General features: G+C 41.8%; 1 protein-coding gene and 1 pseudogene across 1 annotated transcript; both read left to right on the top strand.

The window, feature by feature from the left end:
• The first annotated feature begins 8,961 nt into the window (after positions 1–8,961).
• On the top strand, positions 8,962–9,905 carry LOC129006017 (olfactory receptor 2A12-like; annotated as a pseudogene).
• A 13,952-nt stretch (positions 9,906–23,857) lies between these two features.
• Positions 23,858–24,796, top strand: LOC129041569 (olfactory receptor 2D2-like). Its single transcript, XM_054497070.1, has one exon. The coding sequence runs from the start codon at positions 23,858–23,860 to the stop codon at positions 24,794–24,796; it is 939 nt and encodes a 312-aa protein (XP_054353045.1).
• The last annotated feature ends 219 nt before the right edge of the window (positions 24,797–25,015 follow it).

The following is a 25,015-nucleotide window of genomic DNA, read 5'->3' as shown; positions in this document are numbered from 1 at the left end:
TGCTACAAAGAGAATAAAATACTTAGGAATACAACTTACAAGGAATGTGAAGGACCTTTTCAAGGAGAACTACAAACCACTGCTCAAGGAAATAAGAAAGGATGCAAACAAATGGAAAAGCATTCCATGCTCATGGATAGGAAGAACCAATATCGTGAAAATGGCCATGCTGCCCAAAGTTATTTATAGATTCAATACTATTCCCATCAAGCTACCATTGACTTTCTTCACAGAATTATAAAAAACTACTTTAAATTTCATATGGAACCAAAAAAGAGCTTGCATAGCCAAAACAATACTAAGCAAAAAGAACAAAGCTGGAGGCATCATGCTACCTGACTTCAAACTATACCACAAGAGTACAGTAACAAAACAGTATGGTACTCATACCAAAACACATATATAGACCAATGGAACAGAACAGAGTCCTCAGAAATAACACCACACATCTACAACCATCTGATCTTTGACAAACCTAACAAAAATAAGCAATGGGGAAAGGATTCCCTATTTAATAAATGGTGTTTGGAAAATTGGCTAGCCATATGCAGAAAACTGAAACTGGACCCCTTCCCTACACCTTACACAAAAATTAATTCAAGATGAATTAAAGATTTAAACATAAGACCTAACACCATAAAAGCCCTAGAAGAAAACCTAGGCAATACCATTCAGGACATAGGCATGGGCAAAGACTTCATGACTAAAACACCAAAAGCAATGGCAACAAAAGCCAAAATTCACAAATGGGATCTAATTAAACTAAAGATCTTCTGCATAGCAAAAGAAACTATCATCAGAATGAACAGGCAACCTACAGAATGGGAGAAAATTTTTGCAATCTATATATCTGACAAAGGGCTAATATCCAGAATCTACAAGGAACTTAAACAAATTTACAAGAAAAAAAAAAACCCCATCAAAAAGTGGCAAAGGATATGAACAGACACTTTTCAAAAGAAGACACTTATGTGGCCAAGAAACATATGAAAAAGAGCTCATCAACACTGGTCATTAGAGAAATGCAAATCAAAACCATAATGAGATACCATCTCATGCCAGTTAGAATGGCGATCACTAAAAAGTCAGGAAACAACAGATGCTGGTGAGGATGTGGAGAAATAGAAATGCTTTTACACTGTTGGTGGGAGTGTAAATTAGTTCAACCATTGTGGAAGACAGTGTGGCGATTCCTCAAGGACCTACAACCAGAAATACCATTTGACCCAGCCATCCCATTACTAGTATACCCAAAGGATTATAAATCATTCTACATAAAGACACATGCACACGTATGTTTATTGCAACACTATTCACAACAGCAAAGACTTGAAATCAACCCAAATGCCCATCAATGACAGACTGGATAAAGAAAATGTGACACATATACACCGTGGAATACTATGCAGCAATAAAAAAGGATGAGTTTATGTCCTTTGCAGGGGCATGGATGAAGCTGGAAACCATCATTCTCAGCGAACTAACACGAACAGAAAACCAAAGACTGCATGTTCTCACTCATAAGTGGAAGCTGAACAATGAGAACATACGGGCACAGAGAGGCGAACATCACACACTGGGGCCTGTCAGGGGTTGGGGGGCAAGGGGAGGGATAGCATTAGGAGAAATGCCTAATGTAGATGATGGGTTGATGGGTTCAGCAAACCACCGTGGTACATGTACACCTATGGACATGTACCATGTCCATACATGGTTCGCGTCCGAACGTACAAACCTGCACGTTCGGCACATGTATCCCAGAACTTAAAGTATAATAAAATAAGATAAAAAACCTTTCCACAAGGGACGATCTAGTACAGATGGATTAACTTGTGAATTCTACCAATCATTTAAGGAAGACATACTCAAAGTCTGCACAAAGTTTTCTAGAAAATGTAAGTTGCAGGAATAGTTCCTAACTCATTTTGTGAGCACCACCACTCTGATACCAAAAAAACCCCCATAAGATATTACAAGAAAAGAAAACTATAGGTCCATATCCCTCATGAACACAGACGCACACATTCTTTACATAATTTTAACAAATTGAGTCCCACTACAACCTGGCCAAGTGTTAGATGAAGAGAAACTAAGTTGAGAGGCAGAGAAGTATGCCGTAATAGCAGATCTAGGTTTCAGCCTCATCTGGACCATTCCCTAGAAATGTAACCTCAGAGAATCAGGATGATGATGATGATTATTATTACTATTATTTCTCTCATTTGTTGAGCGCATACTATGTTCATAGTTTTTGATGCATCTCACTTAATACTCAGATCATGTAAAGTTTATACTATTGTCCTAATTTTACAGTTTAAGAAACTGAGACTTAGGAAGATTAAGTAACTCACCTGAGTAACTAGTAGAGCTCTCATGAAAATTGAACCCAAATCAGGATAAAAAGAGCTAACAACTACTGAATGCCTGCCCTAGTTCTGCCTGGCGTATTAGACATGTACCATCTTTTAAAACTCTTTACCTGCTTACCAAAAAAAAAAAAAAAACTCTACCTGCTTACTTATTTATGGATATGCAGCCCATAAACAAACATTAAATCTCTGTTTGGACATTAAATCTGTGTTTCAGATCACAGGCATGCCAGATTCAAGAATCTTATCTTTTAGAAAGGAAGGCAATTACCACCACACATGCACAGCTGTCTCTTCCCACTTGCCTGAGATGTGAGTGTCCTGGACAGGGAACCTCTGCTGGGGATCCAGGTATCAGACTCTGGCCCCTACTCCAGGTGTCCCAGCTTCCCACTGGGGAAGAACTGGGCTGACCTTCAATACCTGCTCACCTATGACTGTTTGGATAGAACCTGTCATTGACTGAGTCATTTTATTTACCAGAACCCGTGCTAAGCACCATACACACATCTTCTTAACCCTCATAGCATTGTTTTTGGTTCTAAACATGGTGAGTGAGGCTCAAGGAGGGAAGGTGATTTGTCCAACATCATATGGGTGGGAAGTGGTGAAGTCAGCATTCAATTCCCAATCTGTCTGACGTTTTTTCTCTTTGTCTCATAACAAAGAATGGCTCTGTGTCTTCTGGAGTTTAAGAAGCTAAGTCTAGGGAAGGGAATGATGTATGGAACAGATAAATAGTTAAGAGAGAAAACATATTAAAGCACAAACTATATCGTGCAATATCTACTGTAAGTGCCCATGGATAGGCCCATCCATGTCAGATAGCTACCAGCTTATGGAGACCATATAATGGAGAGCATATAGGAGACCACATAACGTCCAAACTCAGACACATTTTGAGAGTGAAGGGAAATGTTTAAAATAATCACAGGTGTTAATTGACCTATAGCAGGACTGGGTCATAAAAACTAAAATAAGAGATCACCCTACCCAAATCCTGTTCTTGACTTCATATTCTAGAGACACAGGCCCTGTCCTGCTGTCTTTCCACAGCTGGGGCCAGGGACAAAAGTCCGTGTTGCCTGGATATAAGCGTTACATCTCTGGGGACCTAAGTACTAAGCAGTCTCAAGCCCATACTCTAAGATAGCATCCAGTCCTGCTAGGCTGCACGCATGTCCTACTTTTTGCTCCAATTATATTCACAGGTCTGCCTTGGCCTTTGCCTTGGGGATGTCCATCAAGATGATTTGCTCTTGCCGGGACCCATCCCAGTTACCAGGACCCATCCAATTCTGCCCCTCAGTTTCCATCCAGTGACCCAGGTCCCACTACTGCACAGACACCTTTGACCCAGATTCCTCATCACTGACCTCTACCAGGATAAAAGTACTTCTCGTTGGCTTTAAGTCCCCAGTACCCAAATTGGATTTCACCTTGCCCCAAACTTCACTTTCATCACCACATTCTTCAGAATTTAAATCCTATGGTTATTATCAAAAAGAAGCAAGATAACAAGTATTGGCAAGGATATGGAGAAGGCAACACTTGTGTACGGTTGCCTTAAAAAGGAAGCAGATCCTGTTATTTGCAACAACACAGATGAACCTGGAGGACATTATGTTAAGTAAGCCATGCACAGAAAGACAAATTCCACATGATCTCACTTATATGTGAAATCCAAAAAGGTTGAACTCATAGAAGTAGAGAGTAGAATGCCAGGGCTGTTTGGGTAAGGGGTGAGGAGGGCAGAATGGGGCAGATATTGGTCAAAGGATACAAAGTTTTAGTTAGACAGGAAGAATAAGTTCAAGAGATCAATTGCATGCCATGGTGAGGATAGGTTAATAACAATGTATTGTATATTTGAAAATTACTAACAGAGTACTTTTTAGTGTTCTTGCCACAAAGAAATGTGAGTTAATACATATGTTAATTAGCTCAATTTAACCATTCAACAATGTATACATATTTCAAAACATCATGTTGTACACCATAAAATAATTTTTATTTGTGAATTAAAAATTAATGTTTAAAAATAAATTTTAAAAAATAATTTGAATTTTACCTTGCTGCAATGGGTCGTCTGTCACAGTTGATCAATGCCTCCCATCCATGAGGCAGGTTCTTTTCCAATAAGCCCTGTCTTGCAGCAGTTAATGAGACGAAGCCAGTCTCTTGCCTTTCTCTCTTGGAATTCTAGAAAGACTCAACAGAGCACTCAGTTGGGGAGAGTGTCCTCCAAGTGGATCAGAGGTAGGCTGCATAGCTGCCCTGGACCTTTGACCATCTGGCTCCTACACTTAGTTGTATAATAATTCTACAGCCTGACTATACGCACCCTCTGAACCAGCATTACACCTCTGTCATAGAAATACTGCAGTGGAATCATTTGGAATCTGACAGATCTAAGTTCAAATTTTGGATATACAGTTTATCTGCTGCTTGTTGTGTGCAGCATCAATTAAGTATGAACCACTTAATTCTCTTAACCTCTCTGAGCCTTCTGTTCTATCAGATGACATATTGACTGTGTCGTGAGGTTTAATAACATTGCGTGTAGTACCCAGTGTGTCATCTGATAAGAGAGGGTGTTCGATAGTAGGTAGCCATTGTTATTGTAATAGATTTGGTAGCATTTATACCACAGTGAGATGTGTGGACTTGAGTAGACATCTAAGGAAAATAGTCAGTCTTCAATAAATGGTAGTTACAGGACACTAGTAAACATGAGTAGCATTTGTATAACAATAGCTCCCCCTTACCAGTGGTTTTAGTACCTGTAGTCAACCATGGCCCAAAAATATTAAATGGAAAATTCCAGAAATAAACAATTCATAAGTTTTAAATTGCACGCCATTCTGAGATTTCATTTCAGCAGGAAATCTCGTGCTGTCCTGCTCCGTCCCACCCAGGACACAAATCATCCTTTGTCCAACGTATCTGCACTGTCTGCACTACCTGGCTGTTAGTCACTCAGTAGGCATCTTGGCTACAGATCGACTGTGGTGGTATCGCTGTGCTTATATTCAAGGTCAGTAGCAGCCTAAAGCTATGCTATAATGTCTACATCATCCACCTCATTTCCTCTCATCACATAGGCATTTTATCGTCTCACATGGTCACAAGAAGATGAGTACAGTGTAGTAAGATATTTAGAGGGAGACCACATTCACGTTATGTTTACTACAGCATATTGTTATAATTATTCTCTTTTATTATTATTAGTTGCTGTTAATCTCTTACTGTGCCTAATTTAGAAATTAAACTTCATCATAGGTGTGTGTGTGTAGGAAAAAGTGTGGTGTATATAGAGTTTTTTACTGTCTGTGGTTTCAGGCATCCACTGGGTGTCTCGGAACATATCTGCCATGGATAAGGGGGCCCTACTGTATCTGTATCCAAGCCTTAGTTTTCTCTCTATTGGGTGTGTGGCCTTGGATAAGATGCTGAGGATGTAAAAGGCACACAAAACTGGGAGGAAACAAAGCACGTCTTATTGTGATAGTGTTATCACCGTGTCACACAGGGATGTGGCCACTCAACCACAGGACCCGTCCCTCTTCTAAGTCTCAGTGGGAAAAAATTTCACTCCCCAGTGAGAACTTCAGAAAGATACCCAGCTCACCAGCTACAAGCCCGAAATGTCCTGGGAGCATTAAACTTTCTGGCTGTTTATTGCATCCAGCTCAGGGGTTCTGTGCTGCATTTACCACATGGACAGGGAATCCCCAGGGCTTTTCAGGGGCTAGAAATCTACTCTCCAACCCCATTCTGATACAAAGAGGACCCCTTGATCTGCCAGCTGCTGCAAACTAATATGGAGAGATATGAAAGAGACATGGCCTCTGCCTTCAGCTAGGCGGGGAAGACAATATGCACATAAAATAAACAAGGCTGGACCGGTCAGGTAAGGAGGAAGCAAAGCCAAGCTGGACCTGGAAGGGTGGGAGCTGAGGCAGCAGAAAGGATTAGAGAAGGCATTGCCAACAGAGGAACAGCTAGAGCAGGAGTCGGTGGCTTGCATGGCAAGCACTGAGGAAGCCAGCTGGCATGGAGGATCTGTGGCTCCGAGATGGGGGATCCCAGCTGCCCAGCTAGCATGGATTATCTGTGGCTCTGAGATGGGGGATCCCAGCTGCCCAGATGAGGATCCCTTTGGTGGTCATGTGTTAGCATGATGGCTCAGAACTCTCACAGAGATAAATGGAGAGTTGCACAGACTTGAAAATTGGTTAGAACCAGATTGGGAAAGGCCTGGAGTTCCAGTCTAAGGCGATGTGAGATGAGGAATGATAGCTGAGACAGTATCTGCTGGTGGAGGTGATGAAGGGAGGCCCGCAGAAGGCCTCTGCATGAGTCCAGGTCTGGGGTGTGGATTGGGGGAAAGGAGGAGGTGGGCACCTCCTAGTTCTCAGCCCTCATCATCCTGGTGCCAGGGTTTGCTATCCTCACTGCTGACCAGTTCTTATCTCTTGAAAAGTTTTCCCTCCCAATGTCCAAGACCCTGAGCTGCCCTAGGTCTCCTCTAACCTTCACAGACATTCCATATCTGGAACATTTTTCTCTTTCATCCAGTTATTGGTGCTCCTTAAAGCACAGAACATGCATCTGACACTGTCATCTTTTGCCCATTCAGCCTCAGTCAATTTTTCCAGCTTCCTCACCTTCACTGTCACTCGTGGCTGTCAGCCCTAATGATCATGTTTTCAGCCCTGTCATTTGGAAGCTCAGACGCTTGACAATGCAACTGTACCTACTCTCTCCTCTCTCCACTCCTCCTTCCACCCAGCTTCCCAGGATCTAAATTGCTTCCACTTATTGAGCACTTCCTATAAACCAGGTATATTTCATGGAATCTTCACTATGGAGGAGATACTACCCCCATTTTACACACGAAGGACCTGGGAGGCTAAATGACTTGGGAGTAGGTGAAGAGGCTTAAGTGAGAGGCTGTGTGACTTGGGAATAGGAGAAGAGGCCACTAGACTCCAGAGTGCTGATGCCTGAGAGTAGGCTCTAGGCATTCTCCAATGCTTTGGACATATCTCTAGCTCCCACAGTAAGTCTCCTGCCAACACAATCCTGCTGAGCTCAGCCCACCTCTTGGTGCTCAGGCACTGATGCAATCATGAATCTCTAGCCTGGTGTTCCTGGTATCAAAGAACATCAGAGCTGGAAGGACCCTCTGGAATCCAACAGCTTCATTTTTCTAAATGAGACTCTGAAGCTCAGAGAAGGATATGGAGTTACCCAAGATCCCACAGAAAATCAGAGGCAGAGGCAAGATTAGTCCTGAGTTCTGATTTCCAGACTCTTCCCACTTATACTAAGCCCTTTTATTTGCCAAGTGATTTATATTTTGCAAAATGTCTTGACATACAGTATATCATAAGTTTCTTGCCATAATCCTGTGCCTAGATGTTCCATCTCTGTTTAACAGATGGGGAGACTGAGGCCAATGGAAGTGAAGGGACTTGCCCAGGGTCAAGCAGCTGGGTGAGTGACAACCATGGACACCCAGGAAGAGCTGAGTTAAAAATGTGGTCATGAAGTGGCAGTTGTAAGGATTCAACATAAAATTTCAGTTATATCCAAGTACAAGAAACAAAGCCCAGATAGGCCTCAGGGAAAGTGGGAATAGCAAGCCAGGAACCAGGGTCCCTGTCTTGGGTGCTCAGGGCTGTGAGAGCTCTCCCCTCTGCTGCCCAGCACGTCTTTTTTTTTTTTTTTTTTTTTTTTTTTTACTTAAAGAATTATATTATTTTATTCTTTAATACTTACTTTCACTCTCAAAGCAGTCCCTAATTTATACCTTATTTTATTTTATTTTTTATTATTTTTTTTTCTTTTATTATTATTATTATTATTATTATTATACTTTAGGTTTTATGGTACATGTGCGCAATGTGCAGGTAAGTTACATATGTATACATGTGCCATGCTGGTGCGCTGCACCCACCAACTCGTCATCTAGCATTAGGTATATCTCCCAATGCTATCCCTCCCCCCTCCCCCCACCCCACAACAGTCCCCAGAGTGTGATGTTCCCCTTCCTGTGTCCATGCAGCACGTCTTTTATAATCTCTGGAAGACCTTCATTTTCTTCTCCTCCATCACCTCAGCCGCCCTGTGACCTTGGGTTGCCACCACACTACCTCTGGTTGACAGTACCCTAAGCCCCCACAGTCATAATTAGATTTTCAGCAGAGGCATCTACTCACTCCAGGTTGGGACACGTGTGCACTCATGGTAGAACTCAGGAGTGGCTGGGTTACCTGCCACAAACACGGCTACCTAATGCCTTATTTTCTATGATGAGGGTGGTTCCCAGAGAAGGCCCTGTGGGTAGTTGGGCATCCTGTACTGCATTACAGGCATGAATCCAGATCTGATATGTTACCCAGTGCCACAGCTGCCCTGGTTTCCTTGTCCTTTTCATCCAACTCAACAAAAGTTTGACCTAATCTGTGCAAGTTACTGTGCATGGTGCTGTGTGTAGCTCAGCTTCTGTCAATCCTGGCCTTCCTTTCCCAAGGCTAGGGACAGAACGGGGAAGTCCTTGTCTCTCCTTAATAGGCAGATCACCATGCAGAGCCTTGGCAAGAAAAACCACAGCTCTGTGTCTGAGTTCATCCTCCTTGGCTTCTCCAGTGAGGCACAGGTCGGAATGGCCCTGTTTGCCTTCTTCCTCCTCCTCTACCTCATCACTCTTCTGGGCAATGGACTCATTGTCATGCTGATCTACCTGGACTCACACCTCCACATGCCCATGTACTTTTTTCTCAGTGTCCTTTCTCTGGTGGACATGAGCTATGTCACTACCACTGTGTCCCAGATGTTGGTTAATATGGTGTGTCCAAGGAGGACTATCTCCTGGGGAGCTTGTGAAGCCCAGAAGTTCATCTTCTTGGTCCTGGGCATTGCTGAGTGTGTCCTCTATGCCATTATGGCCTATGACAGGTATGTTGCCATTTGCTTCCCCCTTCACTATACCCTACTCATGAGCCATTCCATTTGTATCAAGATGGTCATTGTCTGTTGGTCCATTGGCATCACTGGGGCCCTGATCTACACTGTCTTCACCATGCATCTACCTTATTGTGGCCCCTACAAGATAAACCACTTCTTCTGTGAGGTCCCTGCTGTCCTGAAGTTGGCCTGTGCAGACACATCTGTTAATGACAAGCTGGACTTCATCTTGGATTTCATCTGCTTTTGGTCCCACTGTCCCTCATCCTAGCCTCTTACGTCCACATCTTTATCTCCATCTTCAGAATCCGCTCAGCACAGGGGAGGCTCAAGTCCTTCTCCACATGTGCTTCCCACGTCACCATGGTCACCATGTTCTATGGGCCAGCCATCATCATGTACATGAGGCCCGGTTCCTGGTATGACCCGGAGCTGGACAAGAAGCTAGCTCTGTTCTACAATGTTGTCTCTGCCGTCCTCAATCCCATCATCTACAGCCTTAGGAACAAGGATGTAAAGGAGGCCTTTCTGAAAATACTTAGAGTCAGAAGGACAGCTTAATGACTCCGGATGTTTCAGAGTTGTCCATAGTCATGGGCAGACTGGATGGGCTCATTTGGTATCATACAGGTACCCCAGTTCTGACCAACCTGAGTCTTCCTGCAGCTGTGAGCAGCCAGAAGAGGGTGTGGCCACACCTAACCTGGAAGTCCTCTATCATTGGTTGAAAAATTTTCAGCTCCCACCACCCAAAGACTCAGTTGAGCATTGAAGGCAAAGGATTTCTTTACAGAGACTATGTCCTTGCGGTTCATGGCCATTGTTTTTCCTGGGTTCTTTCCTTACCTCTGGAAGTTTATGTCAGTTCAGCCTGATGGCACTCACGTGTTTAACATGCACACGTGCTCTTTCACAGTGTGAAAATGACATAAAGAGTCATTTGGGGTGAAAACTACATAAAGAGCAGGCAGATTATGCAGGGACATAGTCTTGCATTACTGTCCAAAAAACACAAGTAATATTTAGCATTGCTTTTTGCACTAGGTGCTTATAAAATCAGAGCTAGAGTTATTTTAGACATATATGTATAACAATATGGCTAATAACTAGTCTAGTCTGCTCTGGGCTTAGCTTGTAGAACTGACTCTTACCTGATCCGTTTAAAATTTACATTTTAAATCTCATTTTGGGGGGCAAAAGATTTGCATAGACATTTCTCAAAAGAAGGCATACAGATGACAAACAGGCATATGAAAAGGTGCTCAACATCACGGATCTTCAGAGAAATGCACATCAAAGCTACAATGAGATATCATCTCACCCCAGTTCAAATGGCTTTTATCCAAAAGATAGGCAATAACAAATGCTGGTGAGGATGTGGAGAAAAGGAAACCCTCAAACACTGTTGGTGGGAATGTAAATTAGTGCAACCACTATGGAGAACAGTTTGGAGGTTTCTGAAAAAATTAAAAATAGGGCTACCATATGGTCCAGCAAGCAACCCCACTGCTGGGTCTATACCCCAAAGAAAAGAAATCAGTGTATTGAAGAGATATCTGAACTCCCATGTTTGTTGCTGCACTATTCACAATGGCCAAGATTTGGAAGCAACCTAAATGTCCACCAACAGATGAATGGATAAAGAAAATGTGGTACCTATATGCAATGGAGTACTATTCAGCCATAAAAAAAGAATGAGGTTCTGTCATTTGCAACAACGTGGATGGAACTGGAGCTTATTATGTTAAGCGAAATAAGGCAGGCACAGAAAGACAAACTTTACATGTTCTCACTTATCTATGGGATCTAAAAAATCAAAACAATTGAACTCATGGAAGTAGAGAATAGAAGGATGGTTACCAGAGGTTAGGAAAGGTAGGGGGATGGGAGGGAGTAGGAGAGGAGGTGGGAGTGGTTAATGATTACAAAAAAAATAGAAAGAATAAATAAGACACAGTGTTTGATAGCACAATAGGGAGACTATAATTAATAATAATTAATTATACATTTAAAAATAACTAAAAGAATATAATTGGATTGTTTACAAAACAAAGGACAAATGCTTGAGAGGATAGATACCCCATTTTCCATGATGTGATTATTATGGATTGCTTGCCTGTACCAAAATATGTCATGTACCCCATAAATATATCCCCCTACTATGTACCCATAAAAACTAAAAATTAAAAAATCTAAAAATTAAATAAATAAATGTCATTTTTATTTGAGAAAACAGATACAGGTTGATTATCCCTTATCAGATATACCTGGAGCCAGAAGCATTTCAGATTTTGATTTTTTTCAGATTTTGGAATATTTGTATTACACTTACTGGTTCAGCATCCCTAATCCGAAAATCTGAAATCTGAATACTCCAATGAGGATTCCTTAGATCATCAAGTCGGCACTCAAAAGATTTCAGATTTTGGAGGATTTCAGATTTTGGATTTTTGGATTAGGGATACTCAATCTGTATATACATTTCATAAAAGAAAAATATATGTGTGCATTATGCATATCTATATGCATATATCAATAGATAGATACAGAGATAAATAAGAGATACAGAAACAGAGGTTATAGAAAATTATATGACAAAGATTTCATTTTCCTCCACCTAAAAGAAACACTTGTTAATATTTTGCCATGTTTAGCCTGTCTTTTTTGCTTTATTTTTAAAAAAGGATTAAATAATAACAGATAAAGTTGAAGGGCCCTTTGAACATCTCGAACTCCCCCGAATTAACCACAATTACATCCATGAGTAATGCACAGAATTGTTCCTGTGTGTGTTTAAATTTTTTAAGTGGTAGCATGATGTCAGTATAACTCAGAAAAATTTTTTACTCAACTTCATGTTTCTGACATCTACTCATTTGATAATTATAGGGGTAGCTCATTCTCTTTAATAAGCATTTGAGCTTATTTCATTTATCCAATTTCCTATTGTTGAATATTTGTTTTTTCCAGGTTTTCACTATTTAAATAATTCTACAACAAATGTCTTTGGGCATTTCTCCATATGTACATGTTTTTTTAAAATCATAGAAGTAGACTTTGCAGACTTCAGAATCAAAGAAATTTCTAATTTATTAGATACTCCCAAATGATGTTTCCATGTAGTTATACCAACTACACCTCTCATCCTCACCAATGCTTGACATTGTTTATCTATCTCAAGCATTCTAATCTGTCTACCCATCTCATAGATGAAACCTGGCACCATTATTTATTGTTTCATTTGCAATTCCCTTGTTGCTAGAGAGTTTAACATCTTTTCATGAGATGTTGTTAGTATTGTGTAGTGCAGCGGGCTCTGGAGTCAGACTGCAGGGTTTCAATTACAGTTCTATTCTTTATCAACTCAGTGACGATGGGCAAGTAGCCTAACTTCTGTGAGTCTCAGCTTCCTCATCTGTAAATGGAAAGAAAATAGTGTATACATGAGACGGTTGTTAGAAGGAGTAAATGATATAATACATGTAAAGCACTTTCTGTATTGAATAACAAATACTAAGTGCTCAATGAATAAGATATTGTCTTTTCTTAATCTGTAGTTTGTTATACATTTTGGACATTAATTTTTTGTCTATTATATACATTGAAAATATCTTTTATAAGTCTATTACCGCTTTTCTTTATGCAAAAGTAATACATGTTTTAAAACATCTTTATGTTTTAAAATTTTATAAAACAGAAATGAACAAAAAGAAGAAAATAAAAATCATCCATTACCTTAGACCTGGAGATAATTACTAACATTCCAGTGTTGGCCGGGTGCTGTGGCTCCCGCCTGTAATCCTAACATTTTGGGAGACTGAGGCTGGCAGGTTGCTTGAGCCCAGGAGTTTGAAACCAGCCTGAGACACATGATGAAACCCCATCTCTACAAAAAATGAAAAATTAGTTGTACGTAGTGACATGCTCCCAGCTACTAGGAGGGCTGAGGTGGGAGGATCATCTGAGCTTGGGGAGGTTGAGGCTACAGTGAGCTGTGATCATGCCACTGCATTCCAGCCTCGGTGACAGAGCAAAACCTCATCTCAAAAAACAAAAAAACCCCCACATATTCCAGTGTCTGTTCTAGGGTTTAAGTTTTTAAAATCCTTTTATTGACATTTTTGAAGAAATGTACATAACATTCTTAAACAATTTATTTGTTTTCAAGAATTTTGAACTGAATTATACAGTATGTATTCTTCTATAACTTGCAATAGTCACCCATCAATAGGTTTTTTAACATTTATTTATGTTTATTTATTTTCACCACTGAAGAGTATTCTTTACACTTACTAAAGGTGAATAGAATATAATAGAATAGACTAGACAAGAATAGAATAGACTAGAATAGAATAGAATAATGACTTTTGATTAATAGAATTCTTAATTTAATGCAGATGAACTTATGAATCTTTTCCTTTATCATTATTAAGTGAACAAATGCCAAAGACTTTACTGAGCTCATCAATTCATGAAGGAGCCAACAAGGTGTTAGGACTGGTTTCAAGCAAGAATCTAAATTATAGAGATTTATATTCTCTGCTGAACAAACTTCATTTGCATTGTGATTAGTAGGAATCATTTGCATTGCTATTAGCATATTCCATTGCATTGCATATGCTATTATAGAGTTCCATAGCTATTCTATAACTTAACAGCTATACCTGCAGAGTTGTAAAATGTCTTAGTCCTTAGACAGTCAATCAAAGGCACGCACTTTGGCTGCCTATCAGATAATCCCCAGAGTATTTGCTAGACCACACCCAGCACTACACTGAGAGGGCACTAAGTAATTAATCCCTTTTGCTTTTTCCGCAAGTCATAGCTGCTCTTTTTCTGACAATAGTCCCTCTTGTGATCTTAATCTTCAAAGATTATTTTTGATCACAGAAAGACTGGTATCATTATGTTTGGCCTTATTGTTTATATAGGTGTAACAAGAATGTTAACCATATAGGCTTTTATGAGCTTGCTTTGCCAATCTAGAGACATGCAGTATTGAGCAACTTCTAAAGCCAAAGAATTAACCTCTGGTCTGAGAGTTTTCATGAAGAATCTCAAATTAGACTCTGAAAATCCACTGTTATTTGCTATATCCCCAAATTCACTAAGGTTCTCACTGGCCAAGAAGTGATTCTCTTTTTTCTTTTCTTTCCTTTTTTTTTTTTTTTTTTTTTTTTTTAACCTTGAAGCTCTAGCTCAAAGAAAGGAAGTGGTTTTCTTTACCACCTCTAAGTTCGGGATCTTGCAAGCCAAATAAAAGGCCAGTTTTCCTGGGAAGGCTTTTTAGAGATTGGCCTACAAGTACACTTAACCCTGATTAAAAGATGTTAATTCTCAAATACGACCTTGGCCATATATTTCATTTGACCAATATATCTGGGGTAAAAAGAAAACTGTTTCTATTGAACATGTGCTAATAACTATGTTGCTATAAAAAGTAAGGAGACTAACGAGCTTCTGAATGCTGATGGGTTAATAAGAATCAGATACAAGTTTAAAATGTTTCATTTTAGTTACAAAAATAGGATCTACTTAATTAGTGTTAGAGATAGCTTGAGAGAAGAAAGGGATTTTTCATATATTCATAAAAAATAGAACATTAAAATAATAGCAACAACGATCTAAACAAATAACCTCATTGTTTCATTCAACTCCACATAATTAACTCTGGCTCTGCTAAGTCTGGGTCAGCAGTCAATATCATGGAATCTGCATGATATTAGGCCGAAAAAGAGTCACGGGAATCCTGACTCAGTCCACTCAGCACATCTGGAAATTTGCCTAAGAGATACCAGCTTGGAATCCTGTAATCAAGCATCTATTTTTGAAAGAGCAAATGTTCAGAGTACCTTGTAAGTCCTTTCTATGAGGCTCTGAGACTATTGTTCTTTGTTGAAGACACAAATTCTGGCCTGTAGCTTATAACCAAGCCTCTAGGCAAGCATCAGAGAGAACAGATGCTATCTGTAAATGACAAAGACTGAATGGATGTCGTTAATTTACTACAGTAGCATATTATATCAGAATGGAGGGGAGTAAAGTTCTCTTTTGCAGTACAGTGCATAATTATTTCATAAAGGTTTGATCAATGTTTCCTTCATGGCTAAAAACAATATTATGGGCAGTAAGGGCACAGACAAATCCTAGGGGCCTTCTCATGCAGCATACAATTTCTGGAATATTTACATTAATTACGCTTTATTTGTACAAACTTAATGTAGGGAAAGCTAGAAGTTTCTTCTGATTGGATGATCATTATAGTTCTTATAATAGTGTTGAACCAAATAAGAAATATAGAACACACCAATCAGATCTAATTATTTCTGCCATCTCTATTTTTATGATGTGAAAAAATAAATCTTTATGATTTTCCAGGGACATTCTGGGAAATCTCAGATAGTTTTTGGTGAAGAGATACCCTGAGATTATTTCATTTTTCTAAGTTTAAGATCTGATCTTGGGAAGGTAAAAATCAACATTTTATCATGTGCATATGAGAGGCTCAAAGGTACCTGAGAATTAGTACTTGGTGACCTATTCTAATCAAAGTGTCAATAAAATGTTTCAGAATGGACATAGAAGAAGGCAACATGATTATAAATTACCTTAGCTCTTTAACAGTGAATCTTTGTTCCATGTTGGTTTGTTTTTAATGTTCAAAGACATGAGCAAGATAACATACCACACAGCAAATTATTCTGGTAAGATGCAGAATCACTGCTCTTTGGGCAGCTTAGATGGAAAGTAAACTGTAACCTTTACTACCCTTGTTAGAATGGCGATCATTAAAAAGTCAGGAAACAACAGATGACTGAAAATGTGGCACATATACACCATGGAATACTATGCAGCCATAAAAAAGGATGAGTTCATGTCCTTTGCAGGGACATAGATGAAGCTGGAAACCATCATTCTCAGCAAACTAACACAGGAGCAGAAAACCAAACACTGCATGTTCTCACTCATAAGTGGAAGTTGAACAATGAGAACACATGGACACAGGGAGGGGAACATCACACACCAGGGCCGGTCAGGGGGTGGCGGCTAAGGGAGGGATAGCATTAGGAGAAATACCTAATGTAGATGGCAGGTTGATGTGTGCAGCAAACCACCATGGCACGTGTATATCTATGTAACAAACCTGCACATTCTGCACATGTATCCCAGAACTTAAAGTATAATAATAATTTTTAAAAGTCATAATAAAAGCAAAAAACAATACAAAAATTAGCTGGGCGTGCTGGCACACATCTGTAATCCCAGCTACTTGGGAGGCTGAGGCAGGGGAATTGCATGTACCCAGGAAGGGGAGGTTGCAGTGAGCCAAGATCACCTCATTGCACTCCAGCCTGGCCAACAGAGCAAGACTGCATTTCAAAAAAAAAAAAAAGAAGAAGAAATGTGGATGTTTATCTTCAAGGCTCAATTTAATGTTCAAATTGCCTTAAAACTCTATTTTACATATCAATCTCACCATTAATTAAATAGTGTTAATTGTTAATGCAAAAAAAAATAAAAACAAACATAACTACCTCTCCTGGATTTCCCAGGGCAGCATTGATTTGGGTAATTATATTCTTTTACATAACAGTAAGATATTTTGTTACATGTACATTAGAATGAATTTAATTTTTATGCTTTCATAAACTCATATTTTTATTTGTTCTTTCATACTCTGCCTTCTTCCAGAAAAGAGTCGAAGCAGCTATTTTTTCATATGAATGAATTTGCTGATCAGAAAAAAAGTCCTTCATCAAACCATTTATCTGGATCTTTAGCTAGGGAGTTATATTTGCCACCTTTATGGGATTTGGAAGAGTGTGACCCTTAGGGAGCAAGTTGCAGGGCTGGGAATGGGCTATGGACATAAGCCAGCAGCCAGCCTACCATGGGGCCTCTGCACAGCTGCAGGGAGCTTTCGGGGACTGGAGATTTAGCTGAGAGCCCCTGACCTAGCCGAACCTAGAATTCCATACCTGTTCTCCTTGAATCCTATCCTCTCTGGGATGCTATGCCCCAGGTATAACTTCTCTCAAGCTCTGTTCACATTAGACTTCCTTCATATCCTTCAAATGCACCATTTGTTCATTTATTCCCTCAATATTGATTGAATGCTTTCTCTTTGTCAAGCCCTGTGCTGGACACTAGAAACATGACATAAATGACACCATCACTGTCCTCACGCAGCATAAAGGGGGAAATTCAGGGCCATCTTCTTTCCTTCCTCTGCTTCTTTGCATACTCTCTTTCCTGTACAAGGATTGCCTTTCTGTCTTCATCTATCAAACTTCTATTCATCTTTCAAAACCCAGCTCAAATAACCCCTCTTCCCAGAACCCTCAGGGAAGAAGCATCAGTGGGACTGTTCTCTGTGTCACTACAGAATCTTGTGTGTGCCCTTACCCAGTCCTGTAGGCCACTTGCACCCATCTTCATCCCCCCAGTCAGTCCTCAAGCTCATCATGGGCAGAGCCAGGGACCAAGTCTTATTCAACTTTTGTCTCCAGTGACCCATAATGTCTGATACAACATTGGCAGTTATGAGTGTTTACAGAGCAATTGATCAGTTGGTGAAACCATGGCACAAACAGAGGGGAAAAGGACGAACAATTGTGGGGGGTTGTCATGAAGGAAAAGCTGGTAGGTCAGCATGGAGTACCAGGGAGGAGTTGTGCGGGGCATGAGAGCAGCTGACTGCAGAGGAAGGCACACCCAGGTTATCAAGGTTATCGAGGGAAGGCTTCACAGATTAGGGAACACTGAGGTGCTGCGGTCAGGATTAGGTGAGGGTTTTGAGCATAGTTTTGAGCATACATAAATGTTTTCCAGGCTGCATACTGTGCAGGGCGTCCTGGGCTGAGGAAGCAGCATGAGGCAGAGCATCTACAAGTGGTTCTGGCTGCGTGGTGTCAAAGAACTGCAGGAAGGGAGTCTGGAGAGCCGGGCACAAGTCAGCTCAGGGAGGGCTTGGGTGTGCCCTTCCCCAGTCCTGTAGGTCACTTGCTCCCATCTTCATCCCCCCAGCCAGGCCTCAAGCTCATCTACACTGAATATAATTAACATATCACATACTATTTAACTGGGAGAGTTGGAGTTGCAGTTGACTGATAAAATATTATAGTTAATATAGTCATTTAAACATTTACTAATTTTCATTTTGTAGAGGTCCTATTTTTGAGCCTATCATCTTTTTTCAGGTCTCCAACATGTCTGTAGACTATGGAAGCTCAAGGACTCCGGACACTTTGTCTTCAGTGCCTAATAGATCGAACAGTCCCGGGGATGCCACCTGGCAGGGGGAGAGGACAATTTCATGACCATTGTCACCCAAGACCTGCCAAGGAGTCTCATTTTTATCCCCCTGGGAAAGGAGGAGCAGCTGAGGAAAGATCTGCCCTGGGGCCCTCTCTGAGCCTCTGCCCCAGCTGAGCCTCACGCTCCCCAGCCTGACCTGGGCCCTGGGGGAGGGCATGGCCTGAGTGTCCCTGGGGAGTGAGCCGAGGCTGCTGCAGGAACTGTCCTGGCAGGGGCATGGGGCTAACTGCCACTTAGGAGTGCCTTCTGAGTCTGAGGGGACTGTGACCCCCCTTCCCTGCAGGGTTATAAGCTCATGACAGCAGTGTCCCCTGGCATTCTGGGGAGCAAGTAAGGCTGCTGGCTGCCCCTAGGCACCAACATTGCCATTGGGAGCTCTGAGAAGGAGCCCAGGCTGGTCTGCTGTTTCCGCTTGCTGCCAGCCCTCTGCCTCTCTGCCTCCATCTCTTTCCCACATCCATGTGAGTGTGTGCCTGGCTGCCTGTGTCTACTTCTCTTCCTTTCTCTGTGTTCTCCTATTTCTTTCTCTTTCTCTGGGCCTATTATTATCTGTCTGTCTCTCTTTTCCTTGCTTTCCATCTCTCCATCTGTCTCTTTCTGCCTCTGTTTCTGTTGACTGTCTCTGTGTGTCTCTGTTTCCAAAGTCTTGTCCCATCTCTCCCTCCTCTTCCTGTATCTCCGGCTCTGAGGTTCTTCTGCTAGGTCTTCAGTTCATTCCTTTCACCTTTCTTTCTTCCTTGACCTCTCTGTTTTTTGCGTCTCTCAACCTCTGGATTTGCCCTCAGCACTGTCCTTCTCTAGCCATCCCTAATCTCTCCTCTTCCCCTTATCCTCTATTATCTACAAGGCTTTTCCCCTTGCAGCATTGCTCTGGGTCTCCTGCTGGAGCCTCCCCCACCGTCGTGTCTTGGTTTCCCCCTCTCTGCCCAGCTCCCCCCTAATCCAACCTCCCATCCGCCTGCTCTTGGGCTCCTCTTCCAGCCCTCTCTCCCTGGAAGACTGGGTTGGCACTGCCTGTCCCCACTGCCCCATGTCTGATCACTCAGGTCTGATCACTCCGGCCTCTCTGGTCTCTACTGGGCTGTTTGCTGGTCCACCTGCTCTTTTTTTTTCTTTGAGACAGAGTCTCATTCTGTCACCAGGCTGCAGTGCAGTGGTGCAATCTTGGATCATTGCAACCTCCACCTCCTCGGTTCAAGTGATTCTCCTGCCTCAGCCTCCTGAGTAGCTGTGACTACAGGCACACACCACCACTCCCAGCTAGTTTTTTGTATTTTAGTATAGACGGGGTTTCACCATGTTGGCCGGAATGGTTTCGATCTCTTGACTTTGTGATCCACCCACCTCGGCCTCCCAAAGTGCTGGGATTACAGGCGTGAGCCACCACGCCCGGCCCCGCCTGCCCTTTTTGCAGCTCCACCTCTCCTCCTCGTCCCTCTCATAGGCCTCACACCTGCATCTCAGCATCGCAGACATGCTTCCCTGCCTCCTGGCTCCTGGCCTCCTCTCCTCTTGCTCCCTTGCCTGGTTTGATTCCTCTGACAGCCTCCCAGGAGGTCTCAATGTCTCTATGCCTGCTTCCTTTGTCTTTTCCCCTCTTCTAGGATTCTTAGAATGAACATTCTCCCATCGTCTGCCAGTCCTGGGCTCCCGGGTACTTCTCTTCCTGTTCCTCAGGTGTTTTCAGCATCTCCTTCTCTCTCTCCTGTCTGTGCCCTCAGGGTCTGGTTCTCTGTGCCTCTCTCTGACTCGTCTTCTTGGGTATGTCTCTCTTCCTGAAGAGACCCCTCCATCTTTTTTTCATCAATCATATCAATCATTCTCTGCCTTTTGTTTTTTCTTTCTAGTTTTACTTGTTTCTTCTCTGGCCATTCTTGGCCTTGCAGGTCTGTGCTGATACTGGGGGATGGTGTGTGTGTGTTGCAGGGGGTGGAGGGGGTGGGGAAGAAGGGCTGGCAAAAGGGGAAGTGAAGAGAAACATACATCTTCAGAACCTGACAGAATCAGATATTATTGCAACCAGTCTCCTGTTTTTGCAGATAAGGAATGACTAACTGGCTCAGAGTCATGGCCAGTAAATAGCAGAAGTGAGAATTCAAAACCAGCTGCCTTTAGTCTTTTATCTCCTGGTCAGTGCTGCTGGAGAAGAGATATGACAGGAGGAGAGAAATATAAGGATTCAAAGTAAGAAAAAAAAACATTTTTCTCTGATTTCCATTACACCCTAGCAATGGACCAAGGCTGGCAACCCCAACCCACACCAACCCTGGCCAACCAGGAGCTAGAGGCTCACCCACTACCAGGACCTTGCACACATAATCTGTTTCTGTTTTCTCATCGCCAACAGGTCATCATCAAACCCAGCTGTGACGGAGTCAGAACCTGAAGCTCAGAGAGGCCAAGCAACTGGCCCTAAGACATACAGCAAGGAAAGTGAGAGTAGAAACCTGTTTCTAGGCTCTGCTCTGGAGGACAGTGCAAACCCACCAAAGGGCAAGGAGTCCTGGGGGCCAGGGACCTGACACCCACATCTTCTCTGCTTCCTCTGCCCTCAGCCTGCAGGCACAAGCTGGAGGTAAGAACTGGGTGGCTTCTCATTATCCTTGCTTAAGGACCCCACAACTTGGGAGCTGATGTGGTTTGCAGCATCAGACTCTTCTGTCCCTAGCTCCATGTCTGGGCTCTCGGCTCATCTGGGAGCAGCACTTGGCACTGCAGACCCTGGGCTGGAGGTCAATCCACTTGGACGCTCTCCCTGCTCAGACACTCTCAGGCTGGACGACCTTAAGCCAATTGCTTCGCCTCTCTGGGCTTTGGTAAAAAGAAAGGTTTGCATTATTGGTTATCAAATTAAGTCTTTTAACTCATAAGAGGAGTTCCAGGGAACCATGTTTTTCTGCATGAGGGTGAGTAGGTGGGTTTTTCTGCTCCTGCAGAACTTTGTCTTTGACAAAAAAGTTCAAGGGCTTTAAAAAGGTTGAAAATGTATAACTCTGAAATTGTTAAGACTACAGGCCCCGCTCCCCAATGCCCACCCTTCCCACTGTGCAGGTCTGTTCTCAAGGAGTGGCCACTCTAGAGGACAGGATCCCCTCAGCCAGGCACGCCTCCTGGCTGTTCTTTATTTTTTATTACAAGTAACTCATGTTTATTATGAAAAATTCAGAAAGTCTTGTGAATTTTAACAAACAAATATCATCTATAAATCTAATCCTCCAGAAATGACCATTGTTAAAATTTTGATATATTTATTTCCAATTTTTTGTCTATGCACGTAAATCTTTACAGTATTAGGATCGGGTTATATATTATTTCATTTCCTGCTTTCTAAACTTAATAGTCTATTAGAGCATTTCCTCACAGTAGGGATTCTTAGAGCAAAGTGACCAGAAGGAACCCTTAGAAATACTGGGGAAAACATTGAACTCCTTAGAGCAGATCAGACGAGGGCCTATATTACTTCAAATCTGCATGTTAAAGAGACAAGAGTTATCCCCGTGAGACTGAAAGGCTTGGAAACCTTAGGTTATGCTTGAGAGTTCTGTGAATCACCAAAAAATAAACATTCACCTACAGTTTCTCCTCAGTGGTTTGATAGCTTTTTTTTTTTAACTCTTTAACATATTTAGAATTTGTCTTGATACACTACGTGAAATAATAACCCAAATCGTTAATTAATTGTCTGAGTAACATTTGTTGACTAACTCTTTCTTGCCCCTCTGACTTACAATAGCATCTTCATCCTAGGGTAAGGTCTACTGCTGAGTTCTCTATTCTGTCCCATTGTTCTATCTGTCTAGTTCTTGCCTCATACTACATTTTTATTTTGTGGTTTTATTTATATGTTTAAACCTTTGGAAGGCTGTCTACCTTTAGAGTTATCAGATAAAATACAGATGCCCAGTTAAATTTTAATTCATTTCCTTGGCTATAGTCACCCCATTATTCTCTCATGAGCTTTTGAATTGCATTATCAAGGTCTCACAAGTTGAGAGAAATCTGTGAAGCCAGAGTACCAAAGAGGGTACCTGTCAGAAATGGGTAAGGAGGTAGCTAAGATATTCCATCCCAGTGGAGTACATGCACTTAGTCATGCATTGCCAACTCTTCCCAATCAATTGCCCTTTCACAAAACTCTAGACTTTGTGGATTTACTTTTGCACAGTTTCCCATCATCCCTAGAATTTTGAATATATTAGGAGTAAAACATAAATTTTTCTGAGTCATAAAATCAGAAAAACAATGAATATTGAAAGGTAAACCCAGTCATAGGGAAAATTTTAAATTCTCAGTATGTTCATTGTCTCCAACAAGGCAAAACCAATTTATTGGCACCACATCAACAGTGTGAAGGAGAGAGTCTTTGAAGTATTTCTAATTAAGAATGTATGAAAAATTAACATTAATTGTACAATTTATGCATTCTTAATTTAAGATTTTGTCCTCTTTGTATGGTGTACTGGGATTATTATTTTTATTTTGGTAGTTCTGAATATTGTTTACAGGACTATCCTCAATGTATCCAAGATCTTTCTTTGACTACAAAATATCTTGCCCCTATATTTTAGAAAAATAACCTTCTCAGTTGAGGAGATAATGTTATAGTGATCATTTTGGTTAAAATTGTTGAATGAATGGCATAATTAATGAACAACATTTACGTTCACTCACCAAAAAAAGCTAAATCTTAAATATCAACTCTAATCATTTGCCTGCACAGCATTGACTGGAATGCCCAAGATTATCCTTAGCCCTAATGCTAACACTGAGAGCAAATGATGACTATAATAGTCTGAACTCTGATCCTAATCTTAATTCACACAAGACTTAGGAAACTCTGAAGTCCCAAAGGAACAGAATATGGGATGAGTACAGTACAGAGAAAACAAGGCTGTATCAGGAGAGAAAAAACAGATGCCTACAGGCCGGAATAGAACACAGCCTCTATGCTGCCCTGACCTGGCTCTCACCCCTTTAATCAATATGACCCTCCACCAAATCCTGAACCAAATCCCAACATCACTCAAACTCCAATTGGAACAGAGCTCTTGGCACCTCCACCTGCCAATCCAAAGCTTCCTGATACTGTTAAGAAATGTAAATGAAATAATGAGTGTGACAATTCCTTACACACCCTTGGCACAGACACTCAATCAATGATATATCCTAAAAACTCTTTAAACAGGCAGATCACAATGCAGGAGCTCAACCAGTCCACTGTAACAGAATTCATTCTAGTGGGCTTCACCCCTAACCCCAGGACCAGTCCTCTGCTCTTCACCTTCTTCTTCATCTTTTACCTGCTGATTCTCATGAGCAACAGCCTCCTCATCACCCTCATTTACCAGGACTTACACCTGCACACACCCATGTACTTTTTCATCAGTGTCCTCTCCCTGCTGGACATGTGCTATACCACCACCACCATGCCCCAGATGCTGGTGCACATTCTCAGCAAGAAGAGGGCCATCTCTTTTGCTAGATGTGTGGCCCAGATGTACATCTTCCTCCTCTTTGGGGTCACTGAGTCCTGGCTTTTCTCCATCATGTCCGTGGACAGGTACATGGCCATCTGCCACCCTCTCAGGTACAACGTCATCATGAGCCACTGGGTGTGTCTCCTCATGGTGGGTATCTGTGCAGCCTATGGTGTGCTGGGTAGCCTGTGCTATACTTTCTTTGCTATGCGCCTGCCCTATTGTGGGCCTAATGAGATTGACCACTACTTTTGCGAGGTTCCTGCAGTTCTGAAGCTGGCCTGTGCAGACACATCCCTCAATGACCTGGTGGACTTCATTACAGGCTTCAATGTCATTGTGGTCCCGCTCTCCCTGGTTGTCATAGTCTATGCCAATATCTTTGCCACCATAATGAAGATCTGCTCAGCCCAGGGACGAATCAAAGCCTTTTCCACCTGTGCCTCCCACATCACCGTGGTCACCATGTTTGCCATTCCATGTATCATCATGTACATGGGCCCTGGCTATGGCTCCTTATCAAGCAGTGGCAAGAAAATGGCCCTTTTCTATAACATTGCCACATCCTTCCTCAATCCTGTCATTTACAGTCTAAGGAACAAAGATGTGAAAAAATCTTTTTCCAAATGGATGGGATGGAGCAGGTCCCCAGAGTAAGACTTTAAAGCTAAATATCTTGGAAGCTGAGCAAAGCAGTACTTGCAGTCACCAATTCCCCAGGGACTCTTCCATGAGACCTAGTAGAGCTGGACTCTTCATCCTTGCCCAAGTGAGAGATGAACAAGGTGCTTGGACATTTGCAATAACTATGATGATGTTGTTCGAGACAGAGATAATTGTGAAAGTAAAGTGCAGTGGTTAAGAACCTGGACTTTA

This window comes from Pongo pygmaeus, chromosome 1, assembly GCF_028885625.2.
Source record: "Pongo pygmaeus isolate AG05252 chromosome 1, NHGRI_mPonPyg2-v2.0_pri, whole genome shotgun sequence".
Taxonomy (NCBI): Eukaryota; Metazoa; Chordata; class Mammalia; order Primates; family Hominidae; genus Pongo; species Pongo pygmaeus.
Note: the sequence above shows the minus strand (reverse complement) of the source record. Positions and strands in the feature narration are given on the sequence as shown.

Bases quoted from the DNA above. Each gene is read 5' to 3' on its own strand.
- LOC129041569 (XM_054497070.1), top strand. From the start codon at position 23,858: ATGCAGGAGCTCAACCAGTCCACTGTAACAGAATTCATTCTAGTGGGC.